We start from the raw sequence: 20,083 nt of genomic DNA, 5'->3' as shown, positions 1-20,083 counted from the left end.
TTTCTTCTGCTTCTGTTCTTTTGGTGGCTCTTTAGCTACTTCCTTCTTTACATTTAGTTTTATTCTACTTCCTTTTCATATTATTCTAATGCATGGCAGACGTGGTATTGTTCAGTCAGTCATTTGTTACATTATTAAAATTTTCATTTGTTCATAATACTTGACGATTCATTAATCAGAGGTAGAGGGAGCGCTCAATCTCCTTCACCACAATGGGTCTCTTTAATGTGTCATACCAGTCATTCGTCGAATGGTGCTGCCATCTAATGTTAACTATGGAAAGCGTAATATAAACAATAGAAGTTCATGGGGTTGGGCGTAAGAATTGTGCATTAATTAATTTATTAAACTTCATTACTTCGCTAAAAGACCCAGAAACATTTACACGTAACTGTGAGACAATGGCAGCTGTTGGTGAACCATTAACCTTGGCTAGAGGTAATCGTATATACCCATACGCATGAATTTGTTACTACGTAACTGTCATATTTCTTCACAAAAATAATAATGCTGATTTTATCTCAACAGATGTTAAGAGAGCAATCGAATTACTGGAGAAATTGCAAAAGAGTAAGTTGTTTTGAGTATTAATGTGAGATGTAACTATATTTGATATGAAGTAGTTTATATATGAATTCCGTATTGATGGAAGTTTAACCTCACAATGTAGCCTAATTTTCAACAGTGACCTCTCACCCAACATTGCGCTAAATTATTTTTAACTCTGATATGTAGGTGGGGAAGTACCAGCTACAAAGTTGGCCGCTCTCCAGAAGGTTCTGCAGAGTGATTTTCTTAACGCAGTGCGTGAAGTTTACGAACATGTTTATGAGACAGTGGACATCCAAGGGTCTCAGGATATACGGGCCTCAGCCACAGCCAAAGCGACAGTTGCTGCGTTTGCGGCAAGTGAAGGACACGCACATCCTAGGGTGGTAGAGCTTCCGAAGACCGAAGAGGGCCTGGGCTTCAATGTGATGGGCGGCAAGGAGCAGAACTCGCCCATCTACATATCTCGCATAATTCCAGGAGGAGTGGCGGACCGACACGGGGGCTTGAAGAGGGGCGATCAGTTACTCTCTGTAAACGGTGTGGTGAGTCTTTAGGAGGGTTAAAAAATGATGTTGTTTTACATGGGCCGGCAAGTGGCCAATAACTTATCGCTTCGCTTATCATTTCTTTAACACCATAATCCAATATAGCCTACCACTTTTTTCACTGCTAGGAACTGACAAATCATGTCACTTCGCATAATATAATCTAATAATATGAAAATTGTTGTGGTCATATATGATTGTATTTTTATTTATGGTCATGGGAATTTAAAATGAGACAATAATTTCACTTTTTTGAAGTATCAAAAATAAGTAGTGGGACTAAACAAAGTGTAAATGTTAAGAATACTGATAAAATTTACCTAAGTTAAATGTGATTTTCAAAGTAGTTATTATCCAATAATGACATTATTTCTTAATTAAAAGATTTAGAACTGTAAATATCCTTAAAATGGGAGTTTACAAAAACTGTGGGATAAATAGTGTTCTGTCTCAGTAACTACGTGAGCTATAGCAATAACATGAAAATATAGGAGCCATTGTTGTGGAATGACTCCAGAATACAGGTATAAGTAGCTAAAAACCATGCCGTAATGTTCCGAGAAATGAAGGCCAACTGTACAGAGAAGTTCGTGAAGCAATCATTCCAGGGAAAACATTTGCCATTCATTCGCTGTCTTTTTTTTTTTATGCAAGGGAGAGTACAACTTTTGGTCCAGCGAAAATGCTCGTCTATTCACTGATCAGACATGTTACTCATTTCAACTTTATATTTTGCAACAGTCTATTAAGCAAGCCGAAGTCTTTGGCCCAGGGATAATTTTTCGGACTACGTTGCATAGAGTATATTCTTTACTAATCTTTACTTGTTTTTTCTCTCCTTTCATCCGAGGCTCGACACAGCATAGTCACTAATGCTAGAATGTACAGTTTGCTTATCTGTATTCTTGAGTTTAGCGATTTTTACATAAATTGTGTTGAACAACACTGCAGAACCTGCTTGCAATATCAGAATTAGTTCCCACACTTCATGACAGATTCTAAGTGAAATGTGTTACTTGGCAACTGTAGGCTATGTAAAGAAATTTGTTTTTCTTGTGTATACGTTTTTCTTTCTGCATGCTCAAATTTTCTTTCTTATGTTTCTGTTTGCATTAGGCTATTATGTTTACTTATATGTTCAGGGAATTGGGACTGATACTGAAGGATAAATTAAACCTAGGCCTACTGTGAGTTTATTCATCTCCTACTCAGTCTGGCAATATATATATAATATATATATATATATATATATAGAGAGAGAGAGGGGACCTACCGTTTGGTTTTTTCTGGGTAGTATAGGACATAGGGATTTACCATTACCATAAGAAATCTATGTATAAAAACAACGAAGAAATAACATAATCAATGGGTGATGTTTAGAAATTAGCAGGCTTTGACAAAGCCAGATGTTCTCTTGTTTTACAATTTGTCAAAGCCTGATAATTTTTAATGGGATTACTGAAGAACACGCTACAGCCATGTTACACCCTACCGATGAAACAGAGATGGTGGCGATGGCGTAATATAATAATTATATTTGCAAGGCATACCAAAACCTCAACTAACCTAACCTAACCTAACCTGTCACTGATTCTCAGTCTTCCGAAAACTCTCAGTTTACCAAAAAACGTAAAGTTCGGTATTGTATTCTCCAGTAGACCCTTCCGAACAATGTCCACTGATTATGTTATTTCATTGTTTTTATACATAGGTTCCTTATGGCAGTGTTAAATTCCTATGTCTTATACCCAGAAAAACACTATATGTATTGTAAATGTAAAGCAATTTTTCAGATCTTTAACTTAGTGTCAGTTATTTGGCAGTTCTTAGGTTTAATCCGATGTCTGTTATTAGCAAAGTAAACATTCTTTTAAGCTTGAGTATGCTTTCTTTTTTTTCTCGGCAGTCTGTGGAGGGTGAGAACCACGAGAAGGCAGTGGAGTTACTGAAGCAGGCACAGGGATCTGTAAAGCTGGTAGTACGTTACACACCCAAAGTGCTGGAGGAGATGGAGATGAGGTTTGACAAGCAGCGGGCTGCAAGAAGGAGGCAGTTTCAGTAGAGGTGCTGTTCTGTTATGTTCAGTTGGCTTCATAGATCTCCAAGTGTATTGTACTGTCATATAGCAAGAGGCAGCTATTTCTACATGTTCAACCCTTCCAAACTCGATATCATATCTTTGAACTTATCCCCTTTGTATGTAATGTAACAAAATGAATAAACAATAGGGATGGGATGTTGATGACTATTATAATAATAGCTTCCTTTTCCTTTTGGTCGACTGTTACTTGTGTCATATTTTTTGTTTCTTTTTGCATCATGAAATAACAATGCATGCTATTTTGTATCACAAAATAAACGTGTATACTGGTAAGCATTTTCGTAGTTATGTTCAGGGACTGTATTTAAACGTTTAAATAATTGGTTTTGCTGCAAGTATATTACTTTTCGTAGTTCAGGTTAGGCTAGGTTAGCTTTGGGAGCTTAGTGGCCTACTGCTAAGGAACACGACAGTTCTCATCTAATCTGTTGCATACTCCGTATTGTATATGACCACAAACATTCTCATACTATATTTCAGCATCTCACGTCACTCATACTGCATCACAAGACTTGAGACCTGTCGACCATAAGGAAAGGAGTTCTGAAATTTCAGTGTAGAAGAGAACCAAGTCTTTACTTTCAATGATTCTCCCAAACTTACATATGTTCTCAAAAATACTAAAGATTTGTAGTCACTCATTCTTCTCAAATTGAGGTCTTATGGACTTGGTCCACTTCACTGAACCCTAAATTCCTTTGCTGGAAGGAATTTCATTCTGAGTCTATTGTTTCAATGTCCTTAGAGATACATGTATCTAATTTAAATAATTTTGTGTATTTAAATTTTGAATTTTACTAAATTTATCTCATTCATATTCTGAAAACATACAAAATATTTCACTACAAACTTATACAGTATATATCTGTGTGTGTGTGTGTGTGTGTGTATGTATGTGTGCATAATTGTTTGGAATATCGTATATTGTTACTTATATAAATTATAATAACCAAGAGACAGAATTTTGATCAAATGTATTCATGGAAGAAATAGTGTGTCAATCTTGTTTTGAGTCTTATATTGAATTTATTATTCCCTATTTGTTTTGTGTCCGTTTTTCTCCCATTCATAGACTGCTTTGATTTTAATCTTGTTTACATTTTCTTCTCCCCTCAAACATACCAAAACTCAGTGTTAACTATATGTAAACCTATACAAGAACCGCTTTTCTAAATGGATTGCATTTCGTTTTAATTCTGTTTTAAATCATCCCTTCCAGTTCATATTTTGACTTGTTTCTACCATATTCACTGAAGGGTTATTTAAGAAGTATTATTAAGTATTATATCTTCAAGTTGTGTATTGATACAGAGTATTAAATACTTGACAGATGCCTGAAATTCTATAATCATCCCATCTCTAATGTGTAAGATTGTTCTCTACGTCTGAAAGATTTTTCAGTGCTGATGTGTGATTTAGTTGTGACTCTGATAACAGATGATTGTCTTTTGTCTTTTTGCCTGTATCTTTCTATCCATATCTGTTGAAAATAGTGCATCACAAGAATGAAGATATTGAATAATAAAGAAACCAAAGTTGGATATTATACATAGCGTGAATAATATAGAACGAGGAAAATGTAGACAGTATTGTAATAAATAACAAATAAAGTTACTGGTTTATATTTTGAAGTTATTTGTGTATAAATTGGATTGTTTATTTTTAATTACATATAAAACATACTACGGTTCAGAAATTTCATCGTTGGTTTAATGGCCAGTTTTCCTACTTGTTTCCTAGCACAGTAATGTACGTAAATATTTTAACATACAACGTTTATACCCTTAACATTTTTTAAATATGGTCAATTTTGTTAATATGGTGGTCATTAATTACTGTAGGGTTGGATGCCTGAAATTATATGTTTAAAACAAAGTAGTCTCGAATCCAGCCAGCCATGATAAAGCATAAAGAGGAAACAAAGGAATGTGACATAATGAATTCATATTTTAACCTAAATGCAAAACTTAAATGGAAATATCCAGCTTCATTTTAATTTAATAAAAGATTATTATTCGCACACAAACAGGAGTGATTAAGAAATGTGTGGAGTATAACGACAGAAATAGTTAATTTAACATAGTCTAATTCTGAAGTACTTAATTGTGGTATTCATTTCTAAATTAATCCAATTCTCTGTAATATATTATTCATTACAATTCCGAACGACTCATTGACGTCATATTGATGTGTGAATTGTTCCAACTATCAAGCACATTGTTGTCTCGAGAAGAAGCTTATGGAATGAGGAAGTAATTAACGAGAAAGTTCTGTTTTATTAAATTTAAAAGCGGGAAATATAAAGACAGAAATGGGGGGGGGGGGGGAATCAAAATCAAAATTTGATTTCGAATCCTACAATACTCACAATAACAATTACGAACACAGCATAAAATTTTCACGCACAATTACTTGGATTTGATGAATCCCCGGTCACTTTTATAATAAGTGCTGTAATCTATGGTGTAGGCCTACTCATGTAACACTTAACCCATAATGTAACTAAAAATGCTGTACTCCATTTAGAAATGGTTAACTCATTAAGCATGGTGCAAATCAAGCTTTCAGCTTTAACTCCCTGTAAAGTTGATTTGAATAATTTCGAGGGAAAAATTGTTCCGGGATCTGGTATTGAACCCGGGACCTTGGTTAAACATACCAATGCTCTACGAACTGAGCTACCTGGGAACTTTACCAGACACTGATCCAATTTTTCCCTCTACATCCACAGACCTCAAAGTGGGCTGACAACCGTTAAGCAACCAACATTGAGTACACACTAACTCTAAATTGTGGTTTTCTGTTAACGAACAGTGACGTTCGTTACAAATTTGGAAAGACAGGTGAGTTTTGTTCTAAGCATGTTAGGCAGTAATGTCCATACAGACAGTGTTTTCTCTTATGGAGAGTAGCTAAGTAGACACATGTTTTAAACAGGAGCGTGACACATTTAATGAAATCAGAACTGAAAATTGCAGTCAATTTCACAGGGTTATATGTCCAGCACTCTAGTCACTATATTACATTATTATTATTATTATTATTATTATTATTATTATTATGTGGAGTAAGTTGCAGTCTTGGAGCATAGAGAAAGAGGAGGAGGGGGGAAACTATGCAAGTCAGATGTGATTAATATTCCATGTGATATGTCATTTTGTTACTATTGGTTATTGATAATGATTACAATAAATTTAAAGCTATATATTGTCAATTTGTCAGCTGATTTCTTTCTTCTTTGTAATAATAATAATAATAATAATAAATCTTGATTACACGAAATATACAAAAACACATCTAAATGAAATTCTCAACACACAACTCAATTTCAGAACACACACACTTTTTGACTCCACATTACACTACATAAACACACCCCCACAGGAAAAAGGCACCAAGACCAGCAACAACCAGTTCTGATGATGGCCAGTAGCAGGCCGAAACATGTTAACAAGGTAACATAAAATTTAACACGTAAAAAGATATATATTACGTTCTCCAAAATAATAATAATAAACTTCCAGACATACCGTAGCCTATATGTAAATCCAGAACTAAATCGAAGTCTGCATAGAGCATGGAACTTTGCTCTATCTGATGTTAGTTGGTCGCCTTCTTCAGAGACTAGGGAAATAAATGCTCGAACATAAATCACTGGGTCTTCCACGTAGAGGGTTGTTGCAATGGACCACCTCTTCACCCATCATACAAATCTACAATACTAGAAAAACCAAACAAACACATTATTATTATCAGTATTATTATTATTATTATTATTATTATTATTATTATTATTATTGATTTTAACATAATTCAAATTTTCTTAAATACCTGATCATTTACTAAATCTGGTTCAACAAAATGTTAGTTTATATAACAAATATTCAGACTTGAGACAAACTGTGCATGTTAGATACTTGTGTCTGAGAGTGCTTATTTTATTGTATTGTCTTATGCATATTAACTTTGTCATTTACTTGAATATTAGAAAATTCCACTCATGTCCATGTAATGAGGCTACAACATTAGGTAATTTCATAGCATTAATCTTGGCCATGCAAATCAAACGGTTGCCTATTACTCCTGTTAATAACTACAATAAGAACAATGACATAAGGAACACAACAGCAGGAAGTTAAGCAGAAATTTTTGACGACTAAGACATGAAAAATGAGAAAACAGTAGTAATTCTTAAGTATTTCATCTTGTATTTTGTAATATGGAATACTACATTGGTTGATTTTAAATAAAAATATGTTTCTAAATCGACTTATTTACAAAATTACCAATATTTATATTGTTTACAGCCTTTATTATCTGAGAATATGACATTTATTCATTTCATAGACTTTAATCAAAGTTATTGCTCCAGAATGTAGGATTAAATAATAAAAACATTTAACATAAATATACAGTAGAACCTCTATTATCCAGGGTAATGAAGGGGGTTGCCGGAACGATTAATCGAAAAAATCGGACAATCTGTACCATAAAATATTTTCGTAAATTAAGTGAATAACACTTGAATTTTCGTCATTTCCTCCGTGGTCTTGTGTTTAACACGCTTGGTACTGAGTCAGAAGTTCATTAATTTAAATTCGGTTGTCAACGACGTAGTTTTAATGGGTAACAAAACTCCTTGTAATGGCTGTCAGTGGAAAAATATAAACAGTAGAGGTCTCATGTTGTAGATTTACATACTGTATACACTTTATCTTTTATTTTTATTCAATTGCTCACAGTTGTAACATCAATCTCATATTCTGATGCGAGATGACCCAAACCACTTAATTATTTGCATTTTGTTCGATACTTAGCACAACACGTTTCTTTTGACATTCATGGAATACATTTTATATACAAGTTATAGAGTACGGCAACTCGAACAGTGCACCAAACTGTGTAAGTGTAAATGCTTGTAATAACACATTATAGAAAAAAAACATAGGCCTATACTACTATAACGTACAATAGAATCTACTTCATATGTTTCTGTAGCAAAAAAAAAAAAGAGCGAGAGAAAGACAGTCGGATAATCCGCCAATCGGTTAATAGAGTGATGGATAATCGGGGTTCTACTGTAATATCCTACCAGTAGCGATATTTATAACTATAACTATATCGGTAATTATATATAACTATACCTGCTCCTTCCAGTAATATTAACTTTATTTCAAATTACAATTACCAATTCCATCTCATGGTTATAATCTTTTGTAACATTTAAAAATTCATTACCAATACAGTATTCTTTTTTATTTATTGTAACTTAACTCCTACTTTGTTACAATAACTGATAATGAACAAAAATTTGAAAGTAAAGGCGTATTTAATTAAAATTGTGGTTATTGATTATTGTGCTGTAAGGTGAGCTATGATGTCAAGTAGTTACGAAGGTAAAGTTAACTTAATTTTCAAAGAGAAAAATGTATTACCGGTACATGTTACGTTTTCTGATTTTCATAATTTTTCTGCAAAATATATATTTTCTGATTATTTTATGATTTCTCTGTAAAATATATTTTCACATAAATCACCATTAAAAGTAATACAAAAAAGTTCTCCTTTCATGTTATAAACAGTGGTATTGGTATCAATGAACAAAATTTGCACATTTCATGTTTGTATGCTGGGAATTGTAATGTAGTTCTGGGTTGTATTTCCTCACTATAGGTATTAGACAAAGTTCTCTTAATTATAGAGACTTCTTCATTCTTGTAAGTATAAACATATTTATTAAATTCATTACTTTTCAAAACTCAAATTCATTGCAATTGAATAATAATTAATATTTCACTACAAAAGTGTCAAAACATTTTAATTAAATTCCATAATTTCAGTGATAGTGTAATTAATATATAGCTAGTCGGTGATGTATGTAATGGAGGGGGGGGAAAGGAACTGGCCACCCTTACCCCATTATCTCCTGGCCTAGTTGACTCGTAAGTGATACCTTTGTGGTATCACTTGTGAGGTTCAGACCTGTCTTTGGACAGTTGACTACAACAATTTCAAAGATTTTTATACTGTTTTATTGTGAATGGTTAATGCATAATCAAAATTCAGAATATTTTGTAAAAATTGATAATCCAAACAGCTAAATTTTTCATGACCCTAATATAAAAATTACCAAAGTGTTGTACGTTTTGTCCAGGTATTGTTGTTTGTGAGTAGTAATCATACTATACTCAATGCCTCCTTGTGTTATACTCCGCTTAGAATCTAATTAGTAATTATTGTTCTTCATTGTTGAAGTATTCATGTGTTACAACATTCCTGTACGTATTTAGATAGTTTCGAAAACAACCGCTCGTAATTATGGTGCGCTGAAAGCGTTTTGCATGCTCAAATTTTTCATACAGACTGTAGTAATGGCGTTACGACATGGTCTTGTGCAGCCGACGAAAGTAGAAAGTTACGGTAAATAGTCTGTGACTAGTCTTGTAGCAGTTTGTTTTTGTGAGTTTATGAGCGCGAGGAAGTAAGTGTTATTGTGTTCGTATAACGAAGCATATTTGTGTATGTGTGCTCCTGTTTGAACTCTGTAAAATAGCTAAGATATTAACACTTTTTTTTTTACCTACTGCTAGTGTGCAAGAAGTAAGTAACGCCTGTTTAAAATGATAATAATATAAATATTTATGTCAATGCATGCAGTGTGATTTACTGGAATCGTATCTTGTAATCCTCCAACTAAACGGCCGTAATTAATACTACTAGCGTCAACTGTAATAGTTTCTTTTCCGATATCGTAACACGTTTATTTGTAGTTTATTATAAAATAACATTATTGTTTGAGTTATGCAGACAGATGACAACATGTGACGTAAACAGTGCGATGTTGTTTATGATTCCATTTTCTTGGAATTACTTGTTTACATTCCATCTTATAATTAATCAGGTGCCCAACTCTTCTCTATACTTATGTATTATGTTTGCACAATTAAGCTACATTTTTGCGATGTACCGAAGGAAATTTTGGTTATATCTGCTGTTTGGAATTTCTATGTTTTCATAGAGACCAATATACAATAAAATATTGAATAATATAACTTATGTATATATTTTTTACGAAACTTAACGTTGACTAGGCCTAAGTATACTCTTAATTTTAATAATTATCAATTGATCATAACGATGCGCCCTTTTTTTAATCAGTGGTGTAGAAATTTAATTTGACAGTTCTTGTAAAAACATTAAATAGTAATGAAGTGTTTACGTATGTGTATTCTGTAGCGGGAAATGTAAATATGTATACTAACGAAGATAAAAAATGACTACCGGTACGATACTATTGTTTTTTTTCAGTAGATGAAATAATTTTATTTAGGCCTACAATAGTGGTTCTGTAAAGTTCGTAGTTGACCTGAATATTACTGTTGAGATTAATTTTACGATAAAACACGATAGGTAGTTTAACTGCGGGAAATACTGCTTGCAAAAACTGAAGTGCACAATTTGATGTACGGTAACGTAATTATTTTCACAGGTTGGCGTTTGAAATCTACCAACGTTTCTGGATAAATTTGGTATATCAATTGCCTTAATATTTTGTAGTATGAAGGTAGTATGAGGGATAATTAAAAAACCTGTCGTTCTAATGGATATTAGAAGATATTTCATGACGATGTATAGCATCTTAATTACCTAACGTTGTTGTCGACAACAATAATCATAACCGTGCCATCACAATCACCATAAACAATAAACATCTCATCACAGTTACCACTCTCAGCAGGGACAAAATAAAACTCCAAAAATTTCAGGCGCCAGCCTCTTTTTTTCCAGTAGCAACCACATTTTACTGACACGTGTAAAGAGAAAACCACTGGAGCTAAGATGAAGATACATTTACTAAAATATATTAAATCTTATTATAATTAATTAAACAGATTAGAGTGTAATGACTCTACATTCTAACTTCTTCCTACTATCGCTTTTGTTGACATTAGCGACATGAAACAAATGGAAGTATTAAAATATTTTGAACTCGATAACAAAACTCAGGCGCCACATATGAATAATAATTTTTAGGCTTCATGGTGATCTGGCGCCCGAAATTTGTCTACCCCTGTCTGTCAGTACCTCGCCAACATCTTACTACGACTATCACCACCAAAACCACAGCCACCACATCCACTATCACCACCATCACACCATCACTGTCACCACCATCACAACACCATCATTATAACCGTCACATCACCACCAATATCGTCACTGTCACCACCATCACAACAACACTCACCGTCATATCACCACCAACACAGTCACTGTCACCACCATCACATCATCATCATCATCATCATCATCACTATCACCGTCATATCACCAACACCATCACTGTCACCACCATCACATCATCACTATCACCGTCATATCATCACCAACACCATCACTGTCACCACCATCACATCGCCATCACTATCACTATCATATCACCAATACCATTATTGTCACCACCATCACAACGCCATCACTAGCACCGTCATATCACCACTAACATCGTCACTGCCAACACCATCACAACCACAGTCATATCACCACCATCACAACACCATCACTATCACTATCAGATCATCAATACCATTACTGTCACCACCATCACTATCACCGTCATATCACCACTAACACTCTCACTGCCACCATCATCACAAAACATCTCTATAACCGTCAATATCACCATCAACATCGTCACTGTCACCATCACAACACCATCATCATTATCACCACCAACACTGTCACTGTCAGCACCATTACAACACTATAATCACTATCATAAGCCATAAAGAAATGAACGAAAATTCTTTTAAAGAAGTGGAAGAATATGTTAATATCCAAAAACATTACTGGCAAAGGAATTATCACTGAACTCATGTCGGAACCTCCCCTCGTTGCGCGCACACATTATATGTATCTCCAGAAGATATAGTCAATCCAGCTGGTGCGTGTACACCAATGAAGCTACATTGAGGTGCGGCTAGTCGGCTATTTACTCCTGCTCCATACACAAACGTGTGAAGTTAGCTGCCCATACTAACTACAGAGGTGTGAAAACTTTCTTGGAATGTTGCATTAAGAAATAGCGGAGCGTACTTGGAGTTGCCATCATCCGTGAATGCCTACCCTGCCACATGACATGCGAGATAACCTAGAGGTGATTCTACGCAGTTCAACTTTTCTTTCAACTTCAAGCAGTGCATACAAGAGTGAATGAAACGCGTTCAATTGTGCATGCTTTTTACACTATAAATGAGAGCGCATGCGGCAATTGAAAGCTACTCATCGCCGGTGGGCATCTTGTGCGTATTTCATTCAACAGCAGCATGTAGCGAGCAGCTGATTGATCTAGGTGGTCTTGAATAAACTGTTAGGACTAATGCAGGATGGCCAACCTGTTAGCATCGGATTCACGAATTCCACCCGAGCCACTGAACCAGTAAGAGTACTATCTACTGAAAGCCGGGTTTATTCAATTTTTTTTTATAATAGGCCTATTTTATTCACGTTTTAATTTAGCAGCCTTATGGTTTAGTATGAGGTGATAAATATTTTGTAATTGTCCACTCGCCACGTGGAGATAACAATGCGTGCAGATTGAGGGGAAGTTTCGACACTGCATTCTGGTTCAGTTAAAAGCTTCTGTCTACTGTGTGCAGAGTTTGATTCCTGACACATCGTCTGTTACTTGTAATGGATGTGGGGACTGTAGAAGGGATGTTTCTTCGAGTATTCATATTTCTCGGTGCCATTGACTGTCCGCCATAATCGTCAGATCGTTGTCTCGTATGTGTATGGCTTATGTAGGCCTAGTGTAAATTGGATTTGAATGCGCCATTTGTCATAGGAACTTTAACCTTCATCTCACATCATTTACATGTTAATCATATTGCTGAAGTTTTTAGTCAGCTATGCCGTAACATCGAGGAAAGAAATAGACTCGTGAAAACGTCATGCCTGGCTATCTTTTTATGAAACTTGTTCCTCAAGGAGACCATGTCACGGAGTAATCTATAGTCAGGTTTTTGTAACTAGAGTCATTTCGAAGGCCATTTAACTCGTTTGTGTTAAGAATCCCTGATCTAGAGAAATGGAGGTGTGTGGAGTGGATGGCTGGGTTTCTGAAGTGGTTGGATCATCTCGCTTCTTGAACTATCGAGACTTGGTTGTTTTCTAATATTCCTTCTTTGATCGGGCCTGTGATGGGAAACTGCTGGAATACACACTGTCTTTGACATAGCCCCACAGAAAAAAATCTGATGTAATGTCGAGAGAACGACGATATCATACTACTGTAGTATACCGCGGCGTCCAATTCGAGGTTTGGAAAGTGTTGTCCAGTGTTGTACCCACAATGATGCTTCAGTGAGGCGGTGCTCCATCTTGCTGGAATGTTATGTTGAGCTGTTTGTGTGCAATCTGTGAAAATATGTATTCTTCAAAGTACGGAGGTGCTGTAACAGTAGGCTCGATGAAAAAGAAAGGTAGACCTGCATAAGATCACACCATATACTATTTATTTAGGGCTGTCACGAATATGCACCATGATTATGTGGGTTTTTGAGTCCCATATTGGGAAGCAGAAGACTGAATAAATATCGCGAAATTACTCAAAATATAATTTATTCGTAAGTATTGAACGGCTGTCTAAAAATACACATGTCAGTAGTATGAAACAAATTTATAATGTTTGGCACAAGTCAATGTTTAGGGAACGAACGAAGCAAATTTTCTAATTTTGACGAATGCAAACTTGTTTCATACGTTATTTTTTGTACGACTGCATTATTAAATAATTAATAAAGAAATAACATCAAATTTATAATGATGGGTGGTTTGTTATCGCCTATCATGGTCTATGAAGAAAGAGGTTGCTATGACAACAATGATGTATTAAATATTATTGTACGGCCGATCGTTTCATAATGTTAACTTTAAAGCACAAGTTATGTCTCATAATAGAATAGTTGCCATGGTAATATTTTACGGCTCTAGCACAATAATGTAGCACATTATGCACGATTTTCACTAAGGATAAAGACTGTTTATAATACTGGAGAACAAAAAAAAAAAAAAAAAAAAAAAAAAAAGGATTTTATTGTGCTTGCAGGGTTGCTATACCGGCCTGTGACCTTGTTTTACAAACATCGTTGCTCGCAAAATAAAATTACATATCTAACACTTGTATCGTAAATAACTACTTAAGTATTTGCCTATTTATACCTCAAACATAGGCCTACTATATGTAGCCATGTGCTGCAATTACGTTGGGGAAAAGGAATGCACGAGGAGAACCTAATATTTGTAACGTAGAAGATCGTTTAATATTTGATTGTGTTGATAATTACGTTACAACACTTATTTATTGTGCTTGGAGTCCACGTGGCTGCGTGGCAGTATTGGAAGTAGGCCACGGTGCAGTCTAACAGTAATACCTCTTGTCGGGCTGCTCTTGAAACACTCGAAGAGCTGCGTGAGATGCTTCCTGCCGCGTGTACAATTAACAAAGAAACGTGCGTGAGAGGTGCCATTGCACTCCACCGGCTGCACGTGACGTACGCAACTATTTTCAAATGTTGATCTTCATACAGTGTTAGCACTATTAGAACCCAATAGTTAACATAGCCTATATTGTATTAAACCTCCATAATAAGACTGACTCTAAGGTTAATTAATTAATTAAAATGCTTATAAAGTGAACTTTTATCCTTTGACCGAGGTTCTGACTGATATGTACATGTATCATCAAGCAGTACATCTCACTTGAAGGTATGTGTCAGAGGAAGAACAATTGTTTGTATACATCTGAAGTCTGATTAGTGTAACATGTAGCTAATCGACAATGTATGCAATGGAGGGAGAAAGGAACTGGTCGCCCTACCGCATTATCTCCTGGCCTAGTTGTCTCATGAGTGTTTCCTTATTGGTATCACTTTCGGACCTGTCTTCGGACAGTTGACTGAACAACAATAAAGTGAACTTAACAATGATTTTCTTTTATTAGCTTTAACATTAGTACGATTTGCTACTCTAGCAACTGTTGTGGTACACCATAAATAATATAATTAATGTTGATGACTATACAAATAAATACTAAATACTGAAACATAATTTTATTGTGTTAACGCCTCAAAACAAGACTGACTCTAAGGTTCAGTTGAAAAATTAATGCTTATAAAATTAACTTAACAATGATTTTCTTTTGTCAGTTTTAGTATTATAACGATTTGGTATCATAGCAACCACATAATAGATTATGTTACATCCATATACCAAGACTGACTGTTATGGTTCAGTGTAATAAAGTGACCCTAACAGTGATTTTCTTTTGTCAGCTTTAATATTAAAACTAGTTTCTGAACTAGCAACTGTATAGTAACATAATAATACAGTATTGTGTTAAACCTCTTTAAACAGGATTGTCTCTAAGGTTCACTTGCAAAATAATAATGAACTTAACAGCGATTTTCTTTTGTCAGTTTTAATATTAAAATTATTTCGTATCTTAGCAACTACATTTAACGTAGATTGTGTTAGCACCACTTAAGAAGACTGCCTCTAAGGTTCAGTTTTAATGAATAGATAATTGATAATAAAATAAACTTAGCGAATTTTATCGTTTCATTATCATCAGGATTTTGTATCGTAGCAACCCTATAGAGTGAACTATTATGTTCTGTGTTAAAGCCACGTGATAGGACTGATTGTAAGATTCAGCTGTAATAATGCACGTAAAATTAACTTAGCAGCGGTTTTTTATGCTAGTTTCAATACTATCATGATTTATTTCTCCGGGTAGTTGGTAGCAGTGCCTTAAATTGGCACATTATGTAACAGTCAATTCTTCTCGCTAGGTTTCCCGGATTCAGCAGTATTCGCGGAGTGGATAACGTTGATTGGACAAATAGCGAAGCACTTGTGTGGGTTCCCATATTCTAAGGGGCATCTCCCCACGAGCGTGTTGTGCATCATCTGAGTGGAGCACATCTTTGTGATCATTCGCACATCTCGTGTTTCAAGCCGTTCTATGTTCTCTTAATTAGGGGTCACATAAATGGTGATGATAGAGTCGTTTCCTGCAATATAAAAGCCCATGAGTTTGATTCTATGTAGAAACTTATGTCGAGATCGCAGCTTTTAGTCCAGACTTTACAGCTTTGCCTCAATGCCTCCTTTACGTCTCAGTGACGTAAATGAAGATATAATTATATACATGTTGAACTGTATATAATGCCATTAATTTCAAGGGGTTCTTCTTTGAGATATTTCAAACAAAAAAGTTTAATACAATTTTACTCGTTTTTGCTTCCTTTTCGAGATAAAAATTGTTTTATATGAAACATTTCATAGCGTGTTTGGGAAAGCTATTGATTTAATTCCCAATATGCTCAGTCAGTTTAAGAGAGCAGTATATTATGATAATGAATGATTGAAAGAATTTTAGTTTTGTTCTTTAAATGTGCGGAAATTTGATCCGAACAAATGTAACATTTCGTTCTGAAAAGGAAAATTCATGGTCGTCTGTTGTGGACTAAAAACGTACTGACCGTTTTGTATTTTGTTGGCTTTGTGGTTACTACTAGGTTGAGGTATAAATTTTATTAAATCCAGAATTATGTTTTATAAATAAATTCATAATTAATAATAATCTCCAGACTATTGTTTATGATCGCTTCCAACGTTCTGGCGTTTTCCGATTCCACGCCTGAAAAGATCTGATGAGTTGGAGCTGAAATCAAATCAATTTTGAAGAACAGTTCCGTTATTAAAGGAAATTCTCCGGAGGTTATGTAGAGAGCGAAAAAGATTAAAGATGGACCAACATTAAGAAAATGGGGTGAATGAGGAATTACCTTTCAACGAGCTCTTGGATAACACCTTTTGTAATATTAGCAGTATGCGGACAGGCATTATCATGCTGCAAAATCACTTCATGAAAATTTCCCTGTGGTTTTTCTTGAATTGCGGCTTCAAGGCGATTGTCTTGGCAGTAAATCTCTGCAGTATTGGTTACATTCCTCGGAAGCAATTCAAAGTAGATGACTTCTTCTTTGTTTCCCAGATGCACAACATTAGCTCAGGTGGATGGATGGACATAGCTTTTGCACGGGGAACTGCTTTTTTTTTTTTTTTTTTTTTTTTTAGGGCTCAGTCATACATTCCTTTCTGTTCTTGTGTGATGTAAATAATCATTTTCTTTACCAGGAAACTGGGATAAAGTAGAGCAAGCAAAGTAGTAGTGATTTTTGTTGTTTTCGCTCAAAATGTACGATACCCATGCACCCAATTTTTAACTTTCCCTATGGGTTACAAATGTTGTACGATGGTCGATTGGTCACAATTCATCATATTGGCTCATTTTCATGGTGATTGGCGTAAATAATCATGAATTAAATCGTTTAAATGGCCTTCATCAAAATCGGACGGTCAGAATCATTCATATCAAAATGATCGTTTTTGAAACGAGAAATCTTTTATCGTGCCATACTTTTTTGAAACGAGAAATCTTTTATCGTGCCATACTTTTTTGAAACGAGAAATCTTTTATCGTGCCATACTTTCCCCAGTGGTGTTCTCCCCGTAAACGGCACAAATGGTTCCAGCGGCCTCCGATGTCTTTACCGCTCGGTTAAATTAAATAAAAAGCTATGCCAGAAATGTTTTTTTCTACTTGACACTTCATTTTCTTTAGCCCATAAGTAACAAAAAACTTCTTAAAATTAAAAAATTCAAGACGTATTCAGTAATACAGTATTATGACATTAAAATGACAAATGACAAACAAATTTCTTTCAAAGGCCCTACTGCCATGGGAAACAAAAACGCTACGAATTTGTGCATCAGCCTGTTATTTCATTGGTATATTTTGACACACCTCGCGCTATTTCCGGCCCGGATATCTATTCTTTTGCGCGACCACCCCTCTTCGTATTGTGACGGGTGAATTACGGGATTTTCCTGTCATTATAAGGAGACCGTTGAATAAATAACAACAATAATATGGAGACTTTGCACGTAAACTAATTTATCGTTTCGTATATCTAGATATGTAAAGTGTAAATGTCATCTTTCTTTATTAATAGCTCTTTTAACACGTAGTAAATACGTGTAATGAGATCATGGCGGTACTAGTAGGTCGGCGAAGATTATGAATGTGTGATGATGGTGGTCAAGAAAAATAGGTGGTGGTGATCATAGCAGCGGAAGAATAGTAAGATCCAATGACGGTGAATTCCATACAGTTTTGGAGAGATTGAAACCCATGGCAATAACTTCCATACAGTTTCTGAGAGATTAAAACCCATGACAGTAGCTTTCACACAATTTTGAGCAAATTAAAAGCCATGACTGACAATAACTTCCATACAGTTTCTGAGAGAGTAAAACCCATGACAGTAGCTTTCAAACAATTTTGAACAAATTAAAAGCCTGAAAATAACTTCCACACAATTTTTGCGAGAATAAAATCCATAACAATAACTTCCACATAATTTTGAAGAAATTAAAAGCCATGACAATAACTTCCACCCAATTTTGAACAAATTAAAATCAATGACAATGACTTCCACACAATTTCTTCTTCTTTTTCTTCTTTCCCTTTTTCCTCACGGCGTCGGGTCTGCCTCGATCAATCTCCTCCATTCCTCTATCTCTCGCCATTCTCCCCAGTTCCCCAATTCATTTCCCTCTTTTCCAACTACACAATTTCTGAGAGATTAAAAACCATTAAAATGACTTCCACACTATTTCTGAGAGATTAAAAGCCATGACAATGACTTCCACACAATTTCTGAGAGATCAAAAGCCATGACAATGACCCGCACACTTTCTGAGAGATCAAAAGCCATGGAAATGACTTCCGCACAATTTCTGAGAGATTAAAAGCCATGACAATGACCCGCACACATTCTGAGAGATCAAAAGCCATGGAAATGACTTCCGCACAATTTCTCAGAGATTAAAAGCCATGACAATGACCCGCACACTTTCTGAGAGATCAAAAGCCATGGAAATGACTTCCGCACAATTTCTGAGAGATTAAAAGCCATTACAATGAACCGCACACTTTCTGAGAGATCAAAAGCCATGGAAATGACTTCCGCACAATTTCTGAGAGATTAAAAGCCATTACAATGACCCGCACTCTTTCTGAGAGATCAAAAGCCATGACAATGACTTCCACACAATTTCTGAGAGATCAAAAGCCATGACAATGACCCGCACACTTTCTGAGAGATCAAAAGCCATGACAATGACTTCCACACAATTTCTGAGAGATCAAAAGCCATGACAATGACCCGCACACTTTCTGAGAGATTAAGGGCCATGACATTTACTTCCACATAATTTATGAGAGATTAAAGGCCATGACAATGACTTCCACACAATTTCTAAGAGATCAAAAGTCATGACAATGACTTCCACACAATTTCTGAGAGATGAAAAGCCATGACAATGACCCACACACTTTCTGAGAGATTAAAGGCCATGACATTTACTTCCACATACTTTATGAGAGATTAAAGGCCATGACAATGACTTCCATACAATTTCTAAGAGATTAAAAGTCATAACGATGACTTCCACACAATTTCTGAAAGATTAAAGCCATGACAATAACTTCCGCACAATTTTGAAGAAATTAAAAGCCGTGATAATAATTTTCACACAAATTCGGAGAAATTAAAACTCATGATAGTGACCTCCACATAATTTTGGAGACTTCAGAACTCACGACAGTGACTTCCACCTAAGTTTAGAGAGATACGAACCCTTGACTGTGAATTCCATACAATTTTTGAGAGATAAAATCCCATGACAATGGTCCCAAAGAATGCGCGGAAATTCTCATTTCTATGCAATGTGGAAGAGATTCGAACCCATG

At 35.2% G+C, this 20,083-nt stretch overlaps 2 protein-coding genes across 6 annotated transcripts in view; both read left to right on the top strand.

The window, feature by feature from the left end:
* The first annotated feature begins 78 nt into the window (after positions 1-78).
* On the top strand, positions 79-4,829 carry veli (L27 and PDZ_signaling domain-containing protein veli). The gene is made up of 4 exons (XM_069830219.1): positions 79-438; positions 529-570; positions 736-1,094; positions 3,004-4,829. Exons 1-4 carry the CDS (start codon positions 402-404, stop codon positions 3,157-3,159), a joined length of 594 nt encoding a protein of 197 aa, XP_069686320.1. The 5' UTR covers positions 79-401; the 3' UTR covers positions 3,160-4,829.
* A 4,724-nt stretch (positions 4,830-9,553) lies between these two features.
* The window catches only part of whd (carnitine O-palmitoyltransferase whd), an 86,385-nt gene continuing 75,855 nt past the window's right edge, over positions 9,554-20,083 (top strand). For 3 of the 5 annotated variants that reach the window (XM_069830211.1, XM_069830214.1, XM_069830208.1), the window contains exon 1: positions 9,554-9,798. The gene's annotated coding sequence lies outside the window, so the exon portion shown is untranslated. The remainder of the gene's footprint in view (positions 9,799-20,083) is intronic. The other 2 variants (XM_069830210.1, XM_069830212.1) reach the window with 2 other exon arrangements.

Source organism: Periplaneta americana, chromosome 7 (genome assembly GCF_040183065.1).
Source record: "Periplaneta americana isolate PAMFEO1 chromosome 7, P.americana_PAMFEO1_priV1, whole genome shotgun sequence".
NCBI lineage: Eukaryota > Metazoa > Arthropoda > Insecta > Blattodea > Blattidae > Periplaneta > Periplaneta americana.
This window is presented reverse-complemented; position numbering and strand designations above follow the sequence as displayed.